We start from the raw sequence: 12,005 nt of genomic DNA on the forward strand, positions 1-12,005 counted from the left end.
AAGTAGGGAGCTGATCATTTATTTTACTTGCGAAGAGCGTTGATGGAACCATCCACTTTATTTTTTTTGACAATTTGGTTGAAAGAAACCCAAACTTCTGGTATAGAAACTTTTTGAAAATGGGTCAAATTTGACCCGAGGACAATGGGAGGGTTAATCTGTACAAAAAGTGTAAAAAACCTTGTTGACACAAGCGGCTGTCTCCCCTTGCTGTGACAGCATGAACTAAAACAGGAATTATAACAAAAAGTGTGACTGGATGAAACAGTCTGACCTCGGCTTGCTTCCTGGGGCTTAATATGCTTTGTCACAGACTGTCAGCATTTATTTCAGCTCGCCACAGGAAGCGCTCAACACAAGGGAGAAGAGAAATGAATCCCTCAGGCTCAATACAGCCCTGACTCCTGATGAGGAAGTAGTGATCACACATTTACAGAGCGTTCTTTTTGTTTTTTCTCAGCAGCGAGCAGACACTTCCTCTTGTGAGTAATAAGAGCACTGAGTGACTGAGAGCAGCTCACACACAGCGACAGCAGGAGAGACTCAGGCTCCGATCCACCACTGGTTTAAAGTGTAAGTACAGAATGGGACAACTTGAGTCCTGTGACAATGTATCTATTCTGTTTGTGTTGTATGTGAATTCTTGTTGTCTTGTTCAGACTTGCGTTCCAGATTGTGAGAGACTGTGGTGTGCTGACTTGAGTACGCAGCGTTGCAAAGGGCAAAGTTTGCTGGAGTTTGTAAGGACAATCACTCAGAGATGGATAGATACTCTTGTTAGTTTCAGAGGAAAACTTAAGTCTCGGGGCTTTGTCAATAAACTGAATGTCAAGTCGGTAGCAAAGGAAGTGGTTCGGTGCAGGTTGTAGCAAGCCTGTGCAGAGCCAAGCCCCATGCACAGTGGAGGATGTCTCAGATGAAAAAAAAAAAAAAACATGTCTTTTCCTCATACTTCAACTGTCAAGACACATCAAATGCATATTATGCATAGCGATGATTGAACAGCTTGTACAAAGGAAGATGAAGGTATGGCCGATATGTTTTATCTGTAATCAAGGAGCTTTTGTTTTTCTTTCTTTTTTTAAACTCGACACACCTTCTGAATCACCGTTACAGTGGTTTAATGTTTTCATTCTTTCAGGTCTAATACTGTGTGAGACGTTTGTTCAGGTTTTGATCTGCTGGGTGGGAGCAAAAGTGGAAGAAGTGGGCTTGAGTCATTCAACCGTCTTCACTGTCAAAATACATCAGTGAAGTTCATGGGGGGGGGGGGTTTCCACAAGGAGCAATAAGAACATGCGGAATGGGGCGAGGCTCGCAGCATTAACACTCCCATCAGTTCCATTCATGTTTGTTTTTGGTAACTGACCTCAGTGATGCTGGAGGTAAAGCTAGAACAAGGTCAGTGTGACCCTCAGCTTCCTCTCTGGGTGTGTGTGACGGGGGCTTTCTTCTCCAGCATGACATCAGCCGCTGTTGTGCTTGCGTTGGCAGTCATGAGGTTGTGGTAACCAGAGCAGATTCAATCAGCGAGGCGCCAAACCTCAACCAACTGGTCCCAAAACCCCCTGTGTGACCGCAGCTGTGCTTCCTGTGTTTACAGTGGAGGTTAACTCTGCCTCCATCCCCATTTTTGACACCTGCCAACCTCTTGAAAACACAGGGCGTTGCCGTGGAGACGCTGACGAGCCAGAATAAGGAGGCGAAGAGGATTCCCCAGCCAGCCAGACAGCCCTGAGAATCCAGAGAGGAAACACACGTCTATAATGGACCAGCAGCAGCAGCAGCACGCCAAAGTGGAGCGATTTCTCAAGTTGGGGTACTCTCACAGTGACATCCTGAGAGTGCTGGAGAGCCTCCACCAAGACGCCCAGACCAACGACATCCTGGAGGAGCTGATCAAGACCTGCCACACTCGCAGCAACACAAGTCGCCCAAACAGTCCCAAGCTGGTGTCCAGGGGCTGCAGCCCTGGTCCCAGTCAACCCAGACCGGGACCGGACAGAGAGCCAGTCGCTGGCTTCAGACCTGTGGTTATAGATGGAAGCAACGTGGCCATGAGGTGAGTTAGTACTTCTATCATTGACAATGCTTTTGTATGTTCATATCCAGGTGCAGTGCTGAAAGAAGTAAAAGTACCAATATCACTTTGCTAACTCTGCAGTCATTCAAAATGTTACTCTCTTAACCCTTGTGTTGTCTTCCATTGGGCCATGTACTTGTCGTCCTCCTGGGCCAAAACTAAAAAATTGGGACTTTTGTCCCTTTTTTTGAGACTTTTGGTGTTTTTTTCAATGATTTTGGCGCTTTTTTTGGTTGCTGTTTTACACTTCTTTTCACTACCATGTATAAACACCACTAGTTTTACACTTATTTTTGGAATTCATGGTCAATAAACCTAATTTATAGGAAATTATACCTAATCCTTGAGTTAAAAAAGCAGAAATGATGAACTATTTAGACTAATTAAATAAAGGAAGGCTAATCACAGACTGGTATATGTCAACGTTCAGTTGGGATACTGTTTTGAAATGTTTCAATTTCTTTTTCAAATGCTAAAACATGTAACAAAACACCCCAAATTCAATTAAACTAGAGATCCGATCTTTTGTTGAACTTGCAAAGCGCGTCGTGTGGAATCATCAATGTTATTTGTTTTTGTTCTTGTTGTTTTTTGTATTTGACTTAAAAAAAACTGAAAAAGAACTGCACTATTTTAGTGTTAAGTTTAATTTTTTTGTTTGTATAGTATTTCTGTCAAATCTTGTTTCACTTCACAAATTTGATTGCAGCACACGTGAAAACGTGATGCATGCCTTAGTCTTCTCTTTTCTTTTTTGTTCACTCAATTCAAGAAGGGCAGAGTGACATATTCATTAATTTCCCATCAGACTACATCAGTTCAAGATGATACTCTTATCTAGCATGACTTGCAATATGTGTGACGCTCTATTGGAGTGACATTCCTGCCTCATGATCTCAAGGTTGCCACCTTTACCTGACCTAAATTGGTAACAAGGAAGTTCTGAGTCAAAATGTACTCCAACAAATAACATGACAGGTAGGAGGAGGGTATACAATGCTAACGGAAAACAAAATAGCAATGCTTTCACAACCCATATTCCAGTAGGGACATGCAGTGAGTGTTTGAGTGGGCAAAGTATTTACAATCACACCTTTGTTCCCAGGTGAGGCAGGACTTACGACAGTATAGACTGTAGTCCAGTCTCAGGCATGAAAGTCAGAGGCTGTGTGGGAGTGGGACTCTTTATCTGTTTCCCTGTATGTCAGAGTTACTCACAGTTAGCTCACCTGATCTGCTGTGACCCTGTGTACCACCGCTGCCCATCACTGGTTTATTCCGTTATTGAAGGGCCACTGCAGTGATTCAGTATTAAGTTGGAAAACGTTGAGATATGCTGACTTAAAGGCCCTAGTATAGCTCAACCTCCAAAAATGTTGGTTCCCACATTTCCCATAATGCAAGTCAACATCATTTTTCACTGACCCCCCCCCCACAAGTAAAACAAATGATCAGAAGACACTAAGTTCAGTTTCATTGAATTTCAGTGTTTTATTCAATTTAATAGCATTTGGAGAGAAACAATCATAAAAGAACGTTGAGAAAAAAGTGACAACAACGTTGAAAAAAGTGACAAAAAACAAAAAGTAGCATGGTCGACGGGAAGACAACACATAACACTCATACTAACACGATTTGCACATCCTCTCAGCTCTATGACGCATTCTGCCTTTTCAGATCATTGTTTTGGTTTTACAGCTATTCAGTTTGGTTCAGTCTCTCAGCAGGAAGCTGTTAAACCCACTGTGCAGTCCCAGCTCTGCAGCAAACAGCAGACAGACACAGTTAGAGACCAGCGGGTGAACATAGTGGAGCATTTAGCAGCTAAACAGACAGATCTTTCTCTCAGCAGTTGGTGGAGACTGATCAACATAGCCAAAGACTCCTAATGAATGACACAAAAAACACATTTTACTTTCTCCTGTAGGCAAAACAATCCAGTTCACTTAAGTAGCTCTTGAGTACATCCTGGGAATGTTACAGTGTGTTTGAGTTTCAGAGAACAGCTGGTGAACCTGTTACAGATAGCAGATCATTTATTCCTTGAATTGAATTCTCATGGTCTAGTTTAGGGAAATGTTTCAGGGTGAAAATGAACAGAGGCTCACGTTCTTATCACATAAAGGAAGATGTGTAAAACTGCTGTATGAAATGTTAATCTTGCCTTCGGGATGTAACATTTTCAAAAGTGGTATTAAAGCCATTTTTTACACCATACATCCAGGACATATTGACCAAGCTTTGAGGACATGTTCACTGATCAGAAGCTTTGATACGTTATGATCAGGGTGATGTGATGACACCAGCAAATGTTTTTTCTTCTTTACTTGCGTCATTTCTCAATTTAAAAGTGTTGCCACTGTTTTGCAAGTTACAGTAAAAACAACTCTTTTACGGTTACGCCTTGAGACGTAGGAGCACGTGAACAGTTTCGCTTCTCTGTGCTTTTAGAGAACTCTCAGCTCACCTTGCGAAACCGTCAACTTCCTGAAAAAAGGGAGAAGAGATGTGTGTGTGTGCATAGCGTGCACAGAAACACAAAAGAAGAAGCTATTTTTTTTTGTTTTTATTGTCAACTCTGGCTTTTGTGTCTTTGTAGCCATGGCGACAAGAAGGTGTTTTCGTGTCAGGGCCTCCAGCTGGCAGTGAACTGGTTCTGGGACAAAGGGCTGCGAGACATCACCGTCTTCATCCCCCTCTGGAGGAAGGAGCAGCCGCGGCCCGAGGCTCCGATCACAGGTACCTGACTGATCTGAAGAGGCACTCATTCACTCATTCACTCATTCACTCATTCACTCATTCACTGACATGCTGTGAGGTCAGTTAAATGTCAATGTCAATTTCATTTGTGTAGCACCTTTCATTACACGTAAACCCAAAGTGCTTTACATTAAAAAACAGCATACACATTAAAACAAAGCATGAATAGAAATAAGAATACACAACAAAAACAAACTACACTCGGCCCCTTGGGTAGCCCACCTGGTAAAGCGTGCGCCCATATACAGATGCTCAGTCCTTACCGCAGCGGCCGTGGGTTCGGTTCCGACCTGCGGCCCTTTGCCGCATGTCATTCCCACCTCTCTCTCCCCTATCATGTCTAAGCTGTCCTATCAAATAAAGGCCTATAATGCCCAAAAATGATCTTAACAAAATAAAAAACAAGACATACAAGTGCGACCATACAAATTCACACACACACACACACACACACACACACACACACACACACACACTAAACAAATGCATGAGAAAATAAAAAGGTTTTGAATTTGCTATTGAATGTAGACACAGTTGTGACGGACCTCAGGTCATTAGGCCTGTTGTTCCTAGAGAGCAGGACAGCAGTAACTGAAGGCCCCCCCACCACACCCCTCCACTGGGCCTGGATCTTAGTCTGGGTCTCTGCCTGAGGACCTGAAAGGCCAGCTTTATTTGTGTAGCACATTTCAGCAACAAGGCAATTCATAGTGCTTTACATAAAACATGAAAGAGGAGTTAACAAAAAATGCCATCAACTGGATGAATTCCTGTGGTACTTTTTCTTCTTCTTCCTTGTAAGACTTGAGTCTGATCTCACCCAACTGTGATGTTATATTGTATTATGACAGGCATGAATTAATGTGTCAGTCAATGTGGTAGCACAAGACTCGAGAGACACAAGACACAAGGTCGAGGAAGTAGTGCCACACAACGAACACAACAACAACGTATTTAGGCACTGCTGATCAGGACCAACCAGAATTTATGGACCAACTGACACTCAAATCTTCAAAGACAAAGACAGCAACTCTATTCATCGTCTCTTTGTTAGGGTGGCACCTAAATCATGGTTGCAGCTGTGCGCCCTGCTACACCCTGCTACGCTTCGCAGTGCCCCGCTACGCCCTGAACTACTACAACTACTATTTCTAGTCATAGTTCCATTATCTTTATTGTGACTATTATTGCCACTGTTCATCGCACCCCCAACTGGCCCCGTCAGACACCGCCTACCAAGAGCCTGGGTCTGTCCCAGGTTTCTGCCAAAAGGCGCTGACACACCAACCCAATTATCGGCCGTCGGACAGTCTGGCGAGGTTGGTGACTCGAGTCTGTTCGGTGTGTTCTGTGCTGTCGTCAGTCTGCGTTCATTTTGGCCGATTTGACATGTTGAATCTGCCAGTGGGCAGTCGGACTCCATGACCAATCTGATTGGTGGAGTGCTAGCCCTTGACTAGCGAATCAGTGCACGAGAAAACCGCCAATATCTTCTTATTACTAGCCATCGTATTTTCTTCCGTTAAGCCAGTAATGACAACAACGATCATGCTGATGATAACAATGACTGACGACAGCGTGCTCTGTGTTTACTAGGTCTAGAGAGATGTTCTGTCATTTCCGGTTTTCATTTTTTGGGCGACAATACAGATTAGCGCCGCCTGCTGTTATGGAGACGTATTACGTCTCGCGCACGCGCAGAACGTACGCTCAAGTCGGCGTCACTTCGGTGTGTTCTGAGGCACTTTTTCGGGGAGACGGGAGCCGACTGATCAGTCCGACTGCCTTTTCTGCCGATGGTCGGCCGTCGGGTTGGTGAGTCAGAGCCTTAAAAGGCCACTGTTGCACTGATTGCTTGCTCTTGGGGGAATTACTGGAATTGTTTGGTCTTTGTAAATTATATAGTGTGGTCTTTATCAGCTCGGAGACACACTGAACAGATCTCCATCTTGCTGCTTTACCCAACACATCGATGATGTCGCTTCCATTTTATGTTAGCAAGCAATTGACTATTCACACACCCAGCAGACATGGAGCAGCATTGCTAAGGGAAACTGCTCACAATACACAGTGATTGAACCTATTGTTAATACAATAAATATTGATTAGCTTGAACTCGAGTTGGATATGGAATGACATCATCAGCTCCCATAGTTCTGTCATTGTAGTTATGGCCTGAGGAATATCTCACCATCAAGCTGAACAAAGTCCAGTCAGTACATGTACATGTACATGTATGGTGTTTTTAGGTAACATCAGTCTGAAACTAAGACTTTGGAAGGACACATGAATCCTTATGCTGATTCACATGGAGTCCATCCAATGGTTCAAACTGTTAATGGGAACTTCTAAAACAATGAGGAAGTGTTACCAGCAAAACTGAAATCCAATCTTTTGTTCATGTTGAATCAACTCAACCTAAAATAGCTTCTTTCCTGAAAGTGATCATCAGCAGTTTACAAGGAAGCATTCTCAGTGCCAAGTGCCGTTTGTTTCATACCTTTTATGATCATGGTGTAAAACTCTCACTATCTCAACAAGGATATAAGATAATCAAAATAACAGTTTGTACGGGCTGCAACACGCCGCACACCGGCCTCAGAACACGTTCCCTGGCGAGGAACAATGGAAACCATTCAGCGAGCACCAGAACATACTTGTTTTTCTTACATTAATGTTTCCATGGTTATAATGTTGACTGTTACATTCTGGTTAAGGAACATGATGCTGGGACACACTCGTATATCAACCTTTTAATGGTTCCACACAGCAACATATTTGTGTTTTTAACGTTATTTCGTTTTCTACCCAATTGTTGAGATTAAGTAATTATTAGTAAAATTAAATAAAATCTATTTTAATTAAACAAGAGCAATGTCCAAAACTCAATAAAACATCTTAAATAACATGCACATTAAAAACAATTAAAAGATGGACCAGGTGGTTGCATTGCCTTCAGCTGATAATAAGCCTTATAATAATGATAAAACAACGCTGTTCCCGTGTGTTTTCCTAGATCAACATATTCTCCATGAGCTGGAGAGGAGGAAGATCCTGGTGTACACGCCGTCTCGCTGCGTGAACGGTAAGAGGGTGGTGTGCTACGACGACCGCTACATCGTCAAGCTGGCCTTCGACTCAGACGGCATCATCGTGTCCAACGACAACTACCGTGACTTGCAGACGGAGAATCCCCAGTGGAAGAAGTTCATAGAAGAGAGGCTGCTGATGTACACCTTCGCTAATGACAAGTAAGACCGATGATGGCTGTAGGCCACCATACAGAGCGTGTAAGAGGAACCTCTTCTGCACACTAAGGGTCCTATCATGCACCCAGCGCAGCGCAAAGCCCAACGCAAGTGTCTTTGCTAGTTTAAGACCGAGGCAGTTGTCAAGTTCCCGTCCAGCGCCCGCGTCGTTTAAATAGCAAGTGCACCTGCGCCCATCTTTGCGCCCATGGGCGTGCTGGTCTTACAGGGAGGTGTGTTCAGGTGCGTTCTTGGCGTATTGCTATCTTGAGGCAGCGGGAAGTGATCACGTCATTGACTAACAAAAACCTGTTCTAAAGTCAATAGCGCAGCATTTCATTATTTTAACAGTGAATTAGTCAAATGCGCCTAGGCTCGTGCACAGCGCACACACACTATGCAAAAAATATTTAAAAAAAAAGAAGAAAAATATTAAGGTGGGAATCCTCCATCATAACAGCAATGCGCCAAGGTGCAAACGCGCCTGGCTTTTAAAGGGAATGGGAGATGATCTCTGATTGGTTTATTACATGTTACGCCCCAAAACACACCTATGAATTAGTGAAGACACTAAGTACAACCCTTTAGAACCATGCGCCTTGCGCACGGACCCTTTTTTTCACCGTCAAACTAGCAAAATGGATTTGGACACACCCTAAATGCACCTGCGCCAGGCGCTTTCTCGCCGTGCGCTTAGATCGTTAAAATAGGACCCAGAGAAGGTTAGAGAGAAGGTTCCCTTTCCCACAACATAACCCCATGCATTTAACACCTGATCCTAACTGTGTCTCTGTGCTGGTGCAGGTTCATGCCTCCAGACGATCCTCTGGGTAGAAATGGTCCCACCATTGATGATTTTCTGCAGAAGAAGCCGTGGACTCCAGACAACAAGCTGCAGCATTGTCCTTACGGTTGGTTTACTCTTTTTGTTTCACCCAGTGACACATACAGCTGCTCAGGTTACACTTCCTTGTGCTCTCACGGGGGATTAAAACAGCACAATAACAACCAGCGTTTAGATGTAGTACCTGAATGCATTTTACATACCAATGAATCTACCTGTAGTCTCGCATTGCCAGACCTACAGTATGTCCACAGCGCTGCGGAGGGAGGGTCTGGCTAGTTCACACAACATTCCTGGATAGGAGAAAAACGTGCTCTGGTTTATTGGCATTTCTTTAAACTAGAGATGCACCGATTACAACTTTCTAGGCCGATTCCGACTTCCGATTTTCTTTGAGTTAGGCCAGCCGATACCGATTTTGGCCGATTCCGATTTCATTTTTTCTAACCACTTTACAGCACACACAAATATTTATTTTCTACCTTTTCTTTAATAGAACATGTTTTGAACAGATAATGGATCACTACAAAGTAGGGCAGAATCTGGCAGAACCTCGGGAACAATCCCGAAAATGAAACGTCTTCGATATAGACTAACCCACCTGTGGTTCATTTGGAAAGAAGAGTCTACAGCCATAGCAGCTTTACGAGGCCGGGGAGCGTATCTTTGTATATCCTCTTAATATGACACATTAAGGAGACCCACCTTTCAAACGATTTAATGTTCTCAGCAATGCTTTTTTCCCTGAGGTCAGATGTTGTTTGTTTGTGTCTATGTTTCCCTGTGTCAGTTGTTAAAAATCACCTACAGCTTATAGACTACTAGTCTGGCTCAACAGCACCGGATGTCCCTCCCCTCTATTTTTGCAAGAGCTCCATCGCTGCATCCAGGGCTTAGTGCCACCCAGGATGTTGTGATTGTGAACAAACAAGCCAGAGCGGTTCCAGAATAGATAAGCGGTGTAGCCAGACCATTTTCCAGTGTTGACACATCTCTGTGGAGATAGGTCTGGCAATGCGAGACTACTGCAGCCTACTGATGTTAAGCTCCTTGAAACCTACGCCCTCAACAGTTTCCTTGACTTTTCTCAACAGTGGCTGAACAAATGTTTACCATTCAAACTGCATTTGAAACGTCCATCTCCCTTCGTTTTTCTTTTTTAATTTGAACTGCGAAGGTAGCCCTTACCAAACCTTTCCAATGAGGACCCTGAGAACATAGAGATGATCCCGCAAGGCTGCACTTTTAGCCTAAAGCACAGCGGTGCCTAGTGTCAGCATGCTCACAATGAACATTCTGATGTTTAGCAGGTATAATGTTCACCATGAGCATCTTAGTTTAGCGTGTTAGCATGCTAACATTTGCTAATTAGCACTAAACACAAAGCACAGCTGAGGCTGATGTTCTAAACTGTGTGGAAATCTCTGTCCTTGTTTTATGTCTTTGTAGACTCTAAAAGTTTCTATCCGCCTTCATTGAAACTGATTTTAACACAGCATAATATTCTTTGGTTTAGAGATTTTAGAGAATTTTTTTTTTTTAAAGCGCATTCAGACAATTGAGAAATGGGCTACGTTTACACGTGGCCGGCTATTTTCATAAACGGGCATTTCACCCTCTCCGTTTTCAAAAATAACATCGTGCACAGCTGTCAGTTTTCAGAAAAGTGATACAGGTTTACAGCTGTGGAGCCCATAATTAATCTCTTCTTTCTTTCCTTTAGGAAAAAAGTGTACTTATGGAGTCAAGTGCAAATTCTACCACCCAGAGCGGGCCAACCAATCACAGCTGTCTGTGGCCGATGAACTGAGGGCTCTGAGAGACAGAGCCAAGAACTTCTCGCCCAAACCGAGCCTGCAGGACACCCACTGCTGCCCAGCTGTGTATCAGCCGGCGGCCAGATACACTTCATCCACCCCTCCGCCTCTGAGCATAGAGGATCAATCCCTCAGGGCTTCACCCAACGAGCAGTTCATGTATCACAGAGACACCAGCAGCCCGAGAAGCCAACCAAACACCAGCCTCCATTTCTGCCCGAGCCCCGATGTGGACGAGGCCTTCGGCTCCATGGAGAGCTCCACGTCCAGGTTCTACATTCAGGATGCGCCCTACAGCATGGAGTGTCCTCCCTACAGCTACAGCAGCGGATTGGCCAGCTGCAGCCTGAGCCACGACGACTACTCCCTCTCAGGGTCCTTTGGCGGGAACACCCAGAGGCCCTGCCTGGTCGGAGGAGGCTACTACTCTCATCACAACGGTTCAGTGCCCTGTGAACACCCCATGTGCAGCCATTGCGGGTGTGGTCACCACGACACAAGGGTGTCCCACCACCTCCACCCAGCATGGAACTCCTGCCCAGCTCTGCCTCCACATAACAGGGAGCATCCTGGCCATTTTTCAGAGAAGCAGTACTTGAGACAGCATTCCAACAGACAGAGCCACAGCTTACCAAGGGACCCGTGGGCGCAGAGAAGAGACAAGAGCCCGTCCGGCGAGCAGAGGAAGGGCGTAAGGAGCCAGCTGAGCACCCTCTTCCCTCAGAGCACGGTGGAGCAAGTCATGAATGCTTACCCACACATCTCAGACATGTCCAAACTGATCTCTCTCATCCAGAGCTACAGGACGAGCCACATCTCCTTCTAGATAAAAAAGAACTCTTAGTTTTGACTCAAACTGAGTCCACATCTTCTCATCCCAGAGGCAAAGTGAAAAGAAATGAACATTTCTACTTCTCTTAACTATTACGAACCATACTGTGGCAAAACTATCTTGCTCGAACACATCCAACCTAAGCCCGAATCATAAAAAAAAAAGTGACTCGATCTGATGAAGTCTTAAACACGTAGCAGACTGAATGCTATTTCTTTGGTATAAAAGTGCAATGCACTACACTCTGTACATGCTACTTAATGTAGCAGTGGAAATGTTTTATTAAAGCAGCATGTGTTGTTTTCTCATGTTGCCTCAAAGTGAGGAACTCTATTATACTATTCTGTACTTGAATGTCATTGATCTGTTTTTATATGAATTCTGTTTTTGCAGTTCCTGTGAAATAAAAGCACTCAAATCA

At 44.2% G+C, this 12,005-nt stretch overlaps 1 protein-coding gene across 3 annotated transcripts; it reads left to right on the forward strand.

Annotated features, from left to right (window-relative positions):
• The first annotated feature begins 384 nt into the window (after nucleotides 1-384).
• Nucleotides 385-12,005, forward strand: LOC144533134 (endoribonuclease ZC3H12A-like). Of its 3 annotated transcripts, none has more exons than XM_078274307.1 (6): nucleotides 385-573; nucleotides 1,604-2,062; nucleotides 4,683-4,822; nucleotides 7,860-8,094; nucleotides 8,896-9,002; nucleotides 10,659-12,005. In XM_078274307.1, exons 2-6 carry the CDS (start codon nucleotides 1,767-1,769, stop codon nucleotides 11,576-11,578), a joined length of 1,698 nt encoding a protein of 565 aa, XP_078130433.1. In that variant the 5' UTR covers nucleotides 385-573; nucleotides 1,604-1,766; the 3' UTR covers nucleotides 11,579-12,005. The 3 variants fall into 3 exon arrangements, with proteins under 3 accessions (XP_078130433.1, XP_078130431.1, XP_078130432.1); XM_078274305.1 differs by having other exon boundaries at nucleotides 1,664-2,062; XM_078274306.1 differs by lacking the exon at nucleotides 385-573 and having other exon boundaries at nucleotides 1,329-2,062.

Source organism: Sander vitreus, chromosome 18, assembly GCF_031162955.1.
Source record: "Sander vitreus isolate 19-12246 chromosome 18, sanVit1, whole genome shotgun sequence".
In the NCBI taxonomy this organism is placed as follows: domain Eukaryota; kingdom Metazoa; phylum Chordata; class Actinopteri; order Perciformes; family Percidae; genus Sander; species Sander vitreus.

Coding starts and splice junctions, on each gene's coding strand:
- LOC144533134 (XM_078274307.1), top strand. CDS start 1,767: ATGGACCAGCAGCAGCAGCAGCACGCCAAAGTGGAGCGATTTCTCAAG. Junction 2,063..4,682: donor GGAAGCAACGTGGCCATGAG/GTGAGTTAGTAC, acceptor GTGTCTTTGTAG/CCATGGCGACAAGAAGGTGT. Junction 9,003..10,658: donor GCTGCAGCATTGTCCTTACG/GTTGGTTTACTC, acceptor TCTTTCCTTTAG/GAAAAAAGTGTACTTATGGA.